Source organism: Callorhinchus milii, unplaced genomic scaffold (genome assembly GCF_018977255.1).
Source record: "Callorhinchus milii isolate IMCB2004 unplaced genomic scaffold, IMCB_Cmil_1.0 Scaffold26, whole genome shotgun sequence".
NCBI lineage: Eukaryota > Metazoa > Chordata > Chondrichthyes > Chimaeriformes > Callorhinchidae > Callorhinchus > Callorhinchus milii.
Genome location: NW_024704767.1, coordinates 5,384,420 through 5,397,243, shown reverse-complemented (window position 1 = coordinate 5,397,243; position 12,824 = coordinate 5,384,420). Strand labels below are relative to the sequence as shown.

The window sequence follows — 12,824 nt, the reverse complement described above, 5'->3', positions numbered from 1 at the left end:
GTTTACAATGAATTTATTTGCTCTGCAGATATTTACATGTGTGATATAAGCAGGGATTGTGTTAAAAATATCGAGGCGAACGATATAAAAATAAACCAGTTGTTGTTAGCTCAGTCTAGGATGCATTTACACGTTAGTTAAGGCAAGTATTCATCTTGTGAGGAGAAAACAAGTATGTCAATATTACAGAATGGAATGTGTTGGTGATGTGGAATTATATAAAAATCAATAATTGTTTGCTTTTTTGAATTATGTTGTTTACATGCTTCATTTGATTAGGGAATTAGGCATTATGAAGTAAGTACTACAAATTAAGGAAAAAGATACAATAAATCTTTTTCGTATCATTCAATTACTTTAATTTCTTTAGTAAAATGTTGTAAAATATTTTGCGTGTTTTTTAAACAAGCTGTAATGTCAATGGAAAACATTTCCTCGCAGCTTAAACTGAACTGTTTTGCAAATTTATTTTCCTTTTATTGTTTGTCAAAACAATATATTCTTGTTACAATCTACAGAGAGAATCACAGTGAAATTGAGAGAAGACGTAGAAACAAGATGACAGCCTACATCACAGAATTGTCTGACATGGTGCCAACATGTAGTGCTTTAGCACGCAAACCTGATAAACTGACCATCCTTCGCATGGCTGTCTCTCATATGAAGTCTTTAAGGGGAACAGGAAATAAATCCACCGATGGTGCATATAAACCTTCTTTCTTGACAGAACAGGTTAGTACAAGCTTTGGAATGGGTATTTTTTTATTGGAGCCAAAACTCATAGTCTGTAGGGATCACTAATCTCTTCAGCAATGAAACAATTTAGAAAGAAGTGGTTAAGTAGGATTGAAGATTGTAGGATAGGAATTCCAACAGTGTTGAGGCCTTATGAAAGAATGAGGCCTCAGTTGATATCAGCTAATTTGTTACAGAAGAACCCGTGACATTCTGAATTTGCATAAATGATTGCTTAACTTTCATAGTCTTTATCCAATAAGAATTTGCACCTATTTAGGACCTTTCACATAGTTAAATGTCTCTTGCACTTCACAGAAACAGAATGGGGGGTGATTTTTGTACAAGTGAGAAAAAATTAATAACTTTATTGTATGAATTTTAAAACTTAACTTGAGCCTTGAATATTATTTTTGTTTTACTTGCAATTTAACATTTTTTTTCTCATTTCCTCCCTTTACAAGGAATTGAAACATCTTATTTTGGAGGCAGCAGATGGATTCCTTTTTGTAGTTGCATCGGAGACTGGAAGAGTGATCTACGTTTCAGACTCTGTTACACCTGTTTTAAACCATCCACAGTCTGAATGGTTTGGAAGCACCTTATATGAGCAGGTTCATCCGGATGATGTGGATAAATTGAGAGAACAGCTTTCCACATCAGAAAATTCCATGACTGGTAAGCAATTTGTCTCTCAATGCAAGCCTAATATTAACAGAATATAAGAATACACTTCAAAATTAGAATATAATTATTAGAACTAGATTACTTCTGTGAATTCGGCATCCATCTACTAGCAACTGAGTTTTAATATGTAAACGGAAGTCAACCACTTGTACTGAATGTTTAGAAATGAACCATACACACACCTGCTAAGTGCAATTGAGAGTGAGAATTCACTGAGTTTGTGTATATATCTATAATCCCTCAGATAAAACAGATGAGTCAATGCAATTTTTTGTTTTAAATGAGTGTGCAAACCTTACTAATCGCTAGATTTCTCCTTTACGAAGGTAATGCTCTATTCTGGGGGGCACAATTTCACAGGAACTGGTAAACCTCTGCTATTTCTCTTCAGACCTAAACAGCCAATGATGGTAGATTGTTTAATCACAGAGCACATCACAGATTAGCCTAATTCAACAATTTTATCCTGTGACCTAATAAGCGACTTGCTTGGATCTCAATGTCTTTTAAGGACATTCCTTTCAAATCTTGAAAACATCAATTGGGTCATCTTGAAGTCTTCTATCCAAAGATAGGATCAACTTCCTTACCTGGAATTAACTTGGTTGCCCACCATGTACTGTCTGAATACCCATAATATTCTTTGGATTTAAAAAAGAAATGAGGTCTAAATCAAAAGATATTTGGTAGAACAAAAGAAACAATAGAAAATGTTGCTGAAGGGTTGCACTTGAACATTACGCTAGTTTTTTTTTCAGTTTGCACCATTCATAGCTTTTCTTTTATCTTTTAAACAACAAGCAAAGATCTCTAGCATCTTTTAAGGACATTCGGAAGTTCATGATGGGAGGGCGGGAAGGAAGAGAAGGGAGTGCCAAAATACAAATTTGATGATGGAGCATTGTGGAAATCCAAATAGGAAATAATTAAAATACTGAGGTTAATGGGTCAAATGGCCTTTTCTTATCCTTATTATCGTTTTAGTGATGACATTACCACTTTCCTTTTTCCTTAGACGCCCCCAAAAAACATTCAGTTACTGCAACCGCCAGAAGATGGTGCTGTATAGTTGTTTTTAAAAATCAGCATCACTTTCTTTTCACAATGTTCAATTGGATGCTTTGGGGTGAGGGGGAGAGATTCAGCAGTGTTCTCAACCAGAATTCTTCCCTCTTCCTCTTCTAAATACTGCTTTTCCTCTCTACTGACATATTGTTTTGTGGCTTTGATTATCATCCAGTGCTGCACTCAAGTGACCTATCATTCCTTCAACCATCGTGTTTGTATAGTTCATCTTCTCACTGGATTAACTTGCTGACTCAGAAATTGAGAGTCGTTATTTAATGCTTCATTTGCAGCATTTTGAACATGACAACATGTTCAGATATTTTACTGACAACTTTAGATAATTTAAGAAAACTGCCTGGAAATCTTAGCCTCATTCAATCTGCAGATGAATCCAGTTTGTGCTGCTTTTGCATGTTTATAACTTTGAAGTACTGTATATAGTCATGGGTTAGTGAGGGGAACTTAACTTGGGTTTACATTCCCGATTGGCGTCCAAATATACCTGTTAGAAGTTGTGCATGTGTGGATGTTGGTTACAGATAGGATTGCGCACAGCAATGAAGCTCATTGTGGTGGAAAAGCTTGCTGACAACTGTCAAGACCTGACACTTGCAGAAAATATCCCAGTAGAACAAAAAAGTGGCTAAAGAGCCTTCAAGAGGAGTAAACATGGGGGGATCGGGATTCTGTATGATATGCAAAGAGAATAACAAAGAAACATCCACAAGATTAGTTTGGTTGAAGAAGGACCTTCGGTTTATTTGATCTTATTCTTCCAGAATACTCTCCTGTCATCACAACATCAATTTGCCTGTTTTTTAAATGAGCACATTGTCCTCATCTCATCCAACCTAACTGGCAACCTGTTCCAGCTCTTAATTAACCTCTGGGCAAGAAGTATTTCCTGGTATCTATCCTAAAATTGCCATTTGCAACTTTAAACCTATGTCCTCTTGTTCTAATGTCTTGGTGCATCCCATAAATCAGACCTTTATTTTTGAGCCACAGTAAAAACTAATTTTGTAAATTCAAGAGTACGTAGTTCAGAGTTGTTGATGATGAAAATAAGATCTGCAGCCAGAAATGCAATGCCAGCTTTTACATCTTGTGAACTGTAGAAAAACAAGTTTGGTAGGGGAAAGTCATTGCTGTGACAGGAACTGACTGTTTTCTTAGAGGAAACCCTGTTTGCTTAGCTAGCTAAGCTTGTTTAAATAACTGGGTGGTTCTCCTGGCACATTTTATCTGCTGGTCTTGCTAGAGTTGCTGTATTTTGCAAACTTTTGTTCGGTTTAAAATCTCGAAATAAACCTATCCCAAGAAATGTTTCTTATATTAAAAAAATTCTGTTTAACCTTCTCATTTACTATTTTTAAGGAACATTTTCATAAATCTTATTACTATGGTTTACTTTTCATATTTATTATGAGGATGGGGTAGAGAAATAGGGGATAAGTAATGCACATGATAAATTCATGCCCTTTTATGAGAATGATTGACCTGTGATCATAAACCAAGGGAGATGAGCTTCATTATTTTTCTCCTTGCTTGAATTCAGGCCTGTCTCTAAAAGAACTATATAATTATGACAAAGACAGCTGTTCCTTTTGCTTTTTGAGCTTCATATTTGATTTGATTCCAATGATTTTTTCAGATATATTTTAGAACAAGTAAAAGCCAGGTTAATTTACTGCATTTAAACAAAGCTTTAAAAAAAAGTTTGTTAATCAGGTCTTAAATTATAAAAATTACAACAAAGGAAAAAGGAGAAGAGGCAGTTCCAGATTAACCCCTCCCAGATCAAATCAAAAGCATCCTAGCACGTTTAATGGCCTGAAAATGCCCAGAATTAAATGAAGGTAATCTTAAGCAATTTGGAGGTATATCTTTTGTGGCCTTTTTTTGAAATATTCCCGACATCTTTACAGTTTTAAGCAGTTATTTCTGAAAGAATATTCCCCTATTATTTAGTCTTATTTTCAAAACGTCTCCTTATTTTTCCCCCTCATCTGCAGTTTATTTTCCAAATTAAGGTTGTAGTCAAATTCATGCTGAATGACTTGAATTGTTTTGATATAACAATGAAAAATTGAAGTTAAAAAATCTTACAGCTATAGTCTGACAATTAAAGCTGCTAGATTCCTTTGTAGCCCATGGTACTTTCCATAGCCGGATACTAGGCCCCTATTCTGTGTAGTTTGCAAAAATGTTTGTATAATTTGAAAGATCAAATTCAGTATCAAATTATAAATTGTTTGAACTGTGTGTTCCAACTTTGTTTTGATAACTTAAAACCCTTCTATGTCTTGCATAAGAAAGCAGACTGTGCAGTATGTTGCTCATTGATACTGAGATGAATAATGTATGAAGATTTGTGATTTTTGGTGTGAGTATCTCAATGATTTTATTTCAATGTTTATTTTAGCTGGAGCAATGCCAATAGTCATGCAATTCTCCCAGAATCGTATTTTTGCTCTGCCACAAGATGTTTTAAAATAAAAAGCAAATCTGGTGATTTATCTTCAGTTTGTTCATCTTGTTGATGAAATTATTTTGACTTCTTTGAAGCAGTTTTCCATAGCCACCTTCAAATATCATTACCGCAAAATTCAAAACCTGCCAAGTTAAATTAAACTTACAGATGTGTTTCATTATATTGGCTTTGCCTCATTCACATAACTTGTTTTCAATGTCTTGATTTAACTTTTTCGAAATTTCTTAAGAGTTCTTAAAATTGGACATTGTTTTTGTAAGTCAGTGCAAGTGCTTTATCCATCTGTTTATAGTTGTAATTGTTGCTGATCCTTATTTTGTTAGTTGCGTAGGATGGTAAGATTCAAAGAGTTCTTTTTTTTGAGCTAATTGTGTGAATGCAGAAGTGCTCCGCTGCTCTCCGGCCTTGATCTACAATACCAACCACTCATAAAGTAGAACAAGGCTCATTCAATAAATAGTATAGAGTCCAAACGTTTTTTTAAGGTTATCATCTATTTCAGTGTAGTTCCTATTTATCTAATTTTGTACTGTTTTTACAGAGCATCATATTTCTCAGTGAATATTGAGAACAAGTAGAATTAAGGTGCTAAAGTACATTGTGTAATATCAGAAATTGGCCATTGTTAGAATACTTTGGTTCTTGGATTATTGGCCCTCCATTTCTGGAATTGTGGTATTACAAATGGGAAATGTGTGTAATTGGCACGAAAATAAAGAATCCTAAAGTGTGAAGATACCCAGAATGTGTATTATTGACATGGATTGTTGGACAAGATAATTAATTGGATTATTGGCAGTCAGATTGTTAATATTATGATTCTGCTACTAGAATCTTGGCAAATAAAACTAGATATAAATTGAAAACAGCACAACTACTTGGTCTGTTATCCTGTGGGTAGTTGGCTTGAATGGACGCATTTCAGGGAGCATGGGATAGAAATTAATTAATACCCCACCGGAACAATTATTTCTGTGCTCATAGGAGTGTGTTGAAGCAACATGGAAATGTTGTCTTTGGAGGCAGAGTGGGTCAGGATTAAGGTTTGGAGTAGTTGCTTGAATATATTTGGCGAGCAGGAAGAATCCAAACAGTACTTTACCACAGGAGGTGGAGTCACTGAGATACAGTCGGCAAGAACGTCCACCTCTGCAGTGATTTTCACAAAGGAAAATGTCTTTGAAATGCCTTTACAAAAGTCAGTGGGAACCTGAGCAAGATGAGAGTTTGGGGGGGTGGGGTTTAGCGAGGAGGACAATGATCAAAAGCAGCCAAATAAGTCGATTTTTAGAACAACTCAGCCAAGTCCAGAACTGCATTAGAGTAATAGCCTGGATGTGCATTAAGATGCCTGGCTTGTGAACATTAATGAGCAGTATGTACACATAGCATGAATGTAAATATGGATACTGTACATCAATAAAATAATGTAGGAAATTTAAACTCTTGGGTGAACTCAGTTTTGTGCCAAAATAGCAACAAAATTTCCAAAGAAAGTTTGTGATAAACATCTATTGGCCAATGCTATTACACTAATTATCTTGCATAAAAATCTCCTGCACCTTTCATATTTGGCCCTGATGTTCTTTTACTTTTAAACTCACTATTTACTGGTATAAATCAGTCACAGAGATTTCAATAAAGAAGGTCATAGTAGTTCCCACAGTGGATTTGCACGCAAATATAAATTTTCCCATGTAAGTCCATTTGTGATGTGCCTACTTGGTTGTGTAGTGCTGGAGAAGTTTGTTATTAACACCATCTTAATAAGGCAAATTGGTCCATTTTTGACTTTCTTGATGGTTTAGAAAGGATAAGATAATTGGAGCGGAAATTAAGTGTTAGGCAGCACAATTCTAGTTGCACATCTTAAGGTAGTTACTCAATTTAGCAGTAACAGCCCCTTGTTGAGGATAGAATTGCTGTTTGTTATAATTTCTGCATTTGATGTAGTGCCTTATCTCATGTCTCGAAGCTCTTCACAGTGATTACGTAAAATGTTCTGACTGTATTTTCTAGGTAAATGCAGCAGCAGCCAATTTGCTTGAATTTAGAATGCTATATATTTAATATAAAATATAGTTTATTTGTCGCGTTTTCATCTATGGCAGGATTTATAAACTGAATTTTTTGATAAACTAGAATTATACAATATGACAATATCAAGGACCATTTGGCAGAAGACTCTGCTAGTGCCCATTCTTCCACTGGAGGTAACAACAACAACAAAATTACATTTGTAAAATGCCTTTCATGTCGAGAGGACGTCCCAAGGTGCTGGGCAAGTCTGAGTTACAGACCCAAGCTGGGGGTTGGGATCGGGGAGGATGGAGGGCAGGGGGGAAGCAGGGAGATTGAAAGCGCGGTCAAAGAGAATCGTCTTGAGATGGGTCTTGAAGGAGGCAAGTGAGGGGGCAAGGCGGAACGACTGGAATAGAGTTCCAGAACATGGCGGCAGAGTGGCAGAAGGCCCGTCGCGGAGCCTAGTGCGGGAGAGGACATAGGCTGCAGAGTTCTGGATGATCTGCAGCCTGTGGAGGGAGGAGTTGGGGAGGCTGACAAGCAATGAGTTTGCATAGTCAAGCCTCGATATAATGAAAGCATATATGAGGGTTTTAGCGGCCTGCGGTGTGAGACAGTGGCGGAGCCGGGCGACATTGCAGAGGTGGGCGAAGGCAAAACGGGTCATGGCACAGATGTGGTAGAAAGGATAGTTGAGGGTGAAACAAGACCCCAAGGTTCCGGACTGGTTTAGCAAGGTGGAGTGTGCAACTATGGTTGGTGATACTGTCAACCCCTGAGGTGAAGAGGCGCTGATGGGAGCTAATCAAGAGAGCCTCGGTCTTATTGACATTCAATTGAAGAAAGTTAGCTCTCATCCAGGACTTGATGTCCGACAGACATTGAGTCAGGACAGCAGTGATCCTGGAGTCAAGGTTGGAGGCAGAGAGCTAGAGTTGGGTGTCATCTACATACATGTGGAAGTTGACACCATGTCTCCGGATGATGTCACCAAGAGGGAGCATATAGATATTGAAGAGCAGGGGACCAAGAACAAGAGCCCTGAGGAACGCTGCACAAGACGGTCCGGGGACAAGAGGAGAAGCCTTTTGAAGTGCAGGCGGTGTGAGAGGTACGATCTGAACCAGTCTAGGACAGAGCTGTGGAGGTTGATGTGAGAGGAGAGGCGGTCGATTAGGATAGAGTGGTCGACGGTGTCAAAAGCAGCAGAGAGGTCAAGGAGGAATGTCATTTGTCACTTTGACCAGGGCTGTTTCTGTGCTGTAGGCAGCATGGAAACCCGACTGGTGGGGTTCTAGAAGGGAGTGGCAGGAGAGGAAGTAGCGAAGCTGAGAAGCAGCAACTCATTCCAGGACCTTGGAGAAGCTAACTACTCTAATCCCAATTATTTGCTCTTTCCCTGTACCCTTTTGTATTAACTGCAGTACGAAGTTAGTTAATGTGCGTTCTCCCCAATTTTATGCTTTTGGACAGATGTGGATGATGGATCTGTTGATATACAAAATAGCACACAGGTCAAAAACTTTTAAAATCCTTTTAAATCTGAGGTAATCATAAATAAGTTCTCTCACATAGCCAAATGTCTGTTGTTGTGGAATTTTTATTACAACACTTGAGGCATTTTAATTTGATTCACAAGGTACTGCTTGTTCTCCAGAACAAAGCTATATTCATTTTGGGAAATAAATAATACTGAAAATATCTTCAAATTCAATATCTGGTTTTGTTTTTCTAATAAATGTGCAGTTTTGTAATTGTAATACTACCCTGTTTAATCTTTATACTGTGATGGAATTAAAACCAAATTTTATTCCACTAGAGATGGGATTAAAGTATTGTGATATTGTTAAAATGAAATAAATGTTTCTGTGATTAAATAATCTTGTGGAGAATATGTTGATCCAATAAGATCACTGAAATCATCTATATCATTTATCATGATAATCATGAATTTGCAATTTAATCTGGTGTAATAATTTAGTGAGGTTCAGACTTGAAAGTTATTATACTGGCAGAAATACAAGGAATACGAGTTCAAGTGTTGGTTGAATGCCGGTGTAACTAGTACAATAATTACTATTTTGTTCTAGAATATTGTAAATTGGCTTTTACCATAAATCAGTAGGTGCAAGAAACAGCTTTTGTGCTGTAACTATCCATATTATTCATGTTTAATGTAATTTTTTGACATTGTGGTGCAATGTGAGTTTCAAATCAATGTCTTCGGCAAAATAATAGTATTCAATACAAAATGGCTTTTCTGCCATACATGCTGGCATGTACGTGCATATTTGATTTAAAATACAAGAAGGCTGATGCCAGAGGGCGCGATGGATTGAAGTCTCCGAATATTATCGGTAGTTTGAGACCCAAAATATTTGTTCTGCATAGATTTAATTTTAATTTCCTGTTTTATTCTCTTTAGCAAAGGCAATTTTGAAGCAATTAAAGAAAAATCTGAGTATTCTGTTTCTATAAATATGCCTTTGTTACTTTGTTGCTAAAAACTTTTACACACTCAATGTTTAGGTCAAATTGAAACAAGTCGAAATTTTGAAATGTGCTTTTCAAGAGTATATTTTATAGCCCCAAACCGACCATTAAAGTGTATTGTTTGTGAATAATTCAATGAAATGTGTATTTGTTACTATTTGTATTGCATAGTTTACAATTACATCCATTCAGTGTGTGCATTTATATTTTAAAATAAAGATCCCAAACCAGATTGATATAGAAAATGTGATGGTGCACATTTGAGTCCTTGATCCTGAGTTCTTTTGAGGACAAAGCTGTGAAAGCTGATCATTGTCATAACAGAATTAATTTATTATCTGAAACAATGAGTGATCTTGTCAGTTATGTTCTACCCATTGCAATAAAGTGGATGAAGATCAAATGGGTGTGCTACATTAACAGATGTGACCTTAACTATGCTGCCTGTAATCAAGTCCTTTGGCTGACAATCCAGTGGTTACAAGGTTGAGTCCCAGTGGTGTTCAGCATTCTCTGGTAGTTAAAAGTGTAACGAGTGTCACTGATCCATGTGTCAAATCTGAAAGGCATGATATTATATGAAGGCAAACTGTTTCATCTTGAGAAAAAAGCTGATGCCTTTTTTATGCAAAAGAATGGTGTAACTGAGTAATAAAAGTTATATTCTCTTGTAAAATATGTAGCTTTGTTTTGACTTGTCCAGAATTAAGTCCCTGGACTTTCTTTCCTTTTTCCATAATTTTCGATGTATGTCAGAATAGATCAATTATCAAGTGGTGCGAATGGAGGGCAGCATTCCCTTTAATGAAATGTGTCGAGGAATAATGCGACCCTCATGTGTTTTCTTGATGTGTTAACCATTTGATCCAATACAGTCCCCTGTTTGATTTCTCTTTTATGAGAGTAGTGTTGAAAAGCCGTTTTTAAAAAAACATCTGATCTTTGAATGGTCTATTATTAATAGCTTTAACTTGTACTGTTCTCGGTATAATTCTCAGGCTAAATCAGTTTTACACAAATTAATGGCACAGAAGGGTCCATTCTCAATCTTTAATATCCTACGTCGTCTTTCATTTACCTGTGTGTTAGATGCCACCTTCCTAATCCCCTCTTGCATTTCCCTCTATTTCAGTACTGCTGCAGTGGCTCTCTGCTTTTCTTCTAATAGCTATCCTTTTCTTTACAACCACTTTAAAAGAATACTGCTTAGTGAATGAGTGATTTGTACTTTCATATGGCTTCAGCTACAAATGTCTACGACAACACCCATAAAACCCTTTGTTGCGAAAGAGTTTGATTTAGCGTCAGGAGCTTTCAAACACTTAGCTTCCTACATTGTTGGCCTGTCATAATTTGGGTTTTGCCATGGGAAAGAATGTCAGCTTTATTCTCACTAGGCCCCTTGCACCTCAATTTTGGCTGAATTACTAATTGGTTTCAAAGTATTTTCTGATTCAGATTTTCTCTTTGCAATCTTCAGATCCCAGTAATTAGTCATATGTTTCGAAAATAAATTAAGTTTACACGGTTGAGTAGAATTATCTAAGATTCACTTTAATTTTAAAACAAATCCTAAAGGAGATACTAAGATGCGAGGAACTTCAATGCAGAGTACTTTCTTCTTTTGTTAGCGCAAACATATTGAAACAAGTGATCTGCTTGGTAAGAAATGTTGACTTTAGATCTTGTCTTGTTCAATTTGTCATCTCAGTTTGAAACACAGCAGAAAGCGATTCTGCTGACTTCAGGTACAGGCTCAGTCGGTGAGTAGTTATGTGCAGCCAGCAGCATAGAAAAGTATGGGTCTGGTCCTTCGTGCAGATCAAGAGGCATGAATAACTTTGAAGTTTTTTTTCTTGCTGAATACTGCTGTGTGACTTTTTGGTATCCAAAATAGAATGATAGTAATAGCCACTGACCGTGTGGAACCACATGCAAATGAAACTTGTGCCTCGTGGAAGCTGAACCATTTCTCGTCATGAAATGGCACCTCTCAATGGAGCTGTTTTTGGAGTGGGTGTTTTTTTAAAGAAAAGAAGCAATTAGAAAGCTTAATATTTGTAATACGTAAATGGTGAGGAGGGAGGAAGAAAGTTACTTCTTTACTACAACAACAACTTGCATTTATATAGGGTTCCTCACACGACCGACCTGCCCTACCATCGGTGGCTGGGCTTTCAGCCTCTCTGCCCTCACCCTCTGGAACTCCATCCCACAGTCCCTTCGCCTCCCTTCCCACTTGCCACCTTCAAAGTTGGTCTCAAAACCCTCCTCTTCAATCATGCCTTCAGTCACCTTCCCACCTCTCTGAACTTCCCACACCCCTATCCCACCCCTCCCCCATGCTCATGTCCTGACCCCTGACTGTCCAGTGCCTTGGGACGTCCTCCCGACGTGAAAGGCGCTCTATAAATGTAATTTTGTTGTTGTTGTTTAGCGGCCCTGATCGCCTTAGCAAGTATTAACTTATATAATTAGTTTATTTTCTCCACACATCATATAAATGCAAAACTAACTTGAACTTGATAGTATTACAAATGCAAATATGTAACCATTTCGAAGTTGTTGTATGGTGATCTCTTTAATTTAAATTTAATTTGTTTTTACATATAAGGTCGTATTCTAGATCTCAAGACTGGGACAGTAAAAAAGGAAGGACAACAGTCTTCAATGAGAATGTGCATGGGATCAAGGCGTTCCTTTATTTGTAGAATGAGGTGAGCACGTTGAAGATATGTAAGATTGCAAGGTTCAGGTGTATCAAGAACCTATACATCTGTTTCACATGGCTATCCCTCCCAAAAATGTTTGTGTTTTTCTTTCCTTTAAGTGTTCTGTAAGTTTGTGGTTGCATTACTCACCCATACTATGTTACCTCCTACTATCTGCAATTTTAAAAAAAAGACCAACAATAGAGATGCTTTTAAGGGCATATGAAAGGAAAATAGTCAGGGTTCTGGCTGCAACATCACTTATAAAGGATCTGATTTTCTGACTGGATGAGTTACCTCACCTATGGCATGTGGCACATATCAGGAGGAATCATAGAGATTAGAATTGCTGAACCTAAAAGTTGAGTAATTGGCTTTTTTTTGTTTAACTGGACCTCCAGTAGTTCTGAAAAATGGGCAGCTGGAACTTTGTGTTGTATTGCATTCAAACACTGTAAATCAAATCAAACCTTGAATGAAAATGTTAATGATGGAGGGAGTTGTTGCAAAGCCCGAGGAATTCTGAATGTTTAACATCAGTGATATAAATAGCAAACAAATGACATTCCGCTTTGTCCACCTAATTTCCAAAATATGGAAAGATGGCAAAGTCT

At 37.0% G+C, this 12,824-nt stretch overlaps 1 protein-coding gene across 6 annotated transcripts in view; it reads left to right on the top strand.

Annotated features, from left to right (window-relative positions):
* arnt2 (aryl-hydrocarbon receptor nuclear translocator 2) overlaps nucleotides 1-12,824 on the top strand; it is a 57,169-nt gene that overhangs the window by 10,336 nt on the left and 34,009 nt on the right. For 5 of the 6 annotated variants that reach the window (XM_042344051.1, XM_042344049.1, XM_042344053.1 and 2 more), the window contains 3 exons: nucleotides 519-732; nucleotides 1,200-1,413; nucleotides 12,114-12,216. In XM_042344051.1, the coding sequence (XP_042199985.1) occupies nucleotides 519-732; nucleotides 1,200-1,413; nucleotides 12,114-12,216 (531 nt within the window). Of the gene's footprint in view, nucleotides 1-279; nucleotides 298-518; nucleotides 733-1,199; nucleotides 1,414-12,113; nucleotides 12,217-12,824 lie in introns of all 6 variants that reach the window. The other variant, XM_042344050.1, reaches the window with a different exon arrangement.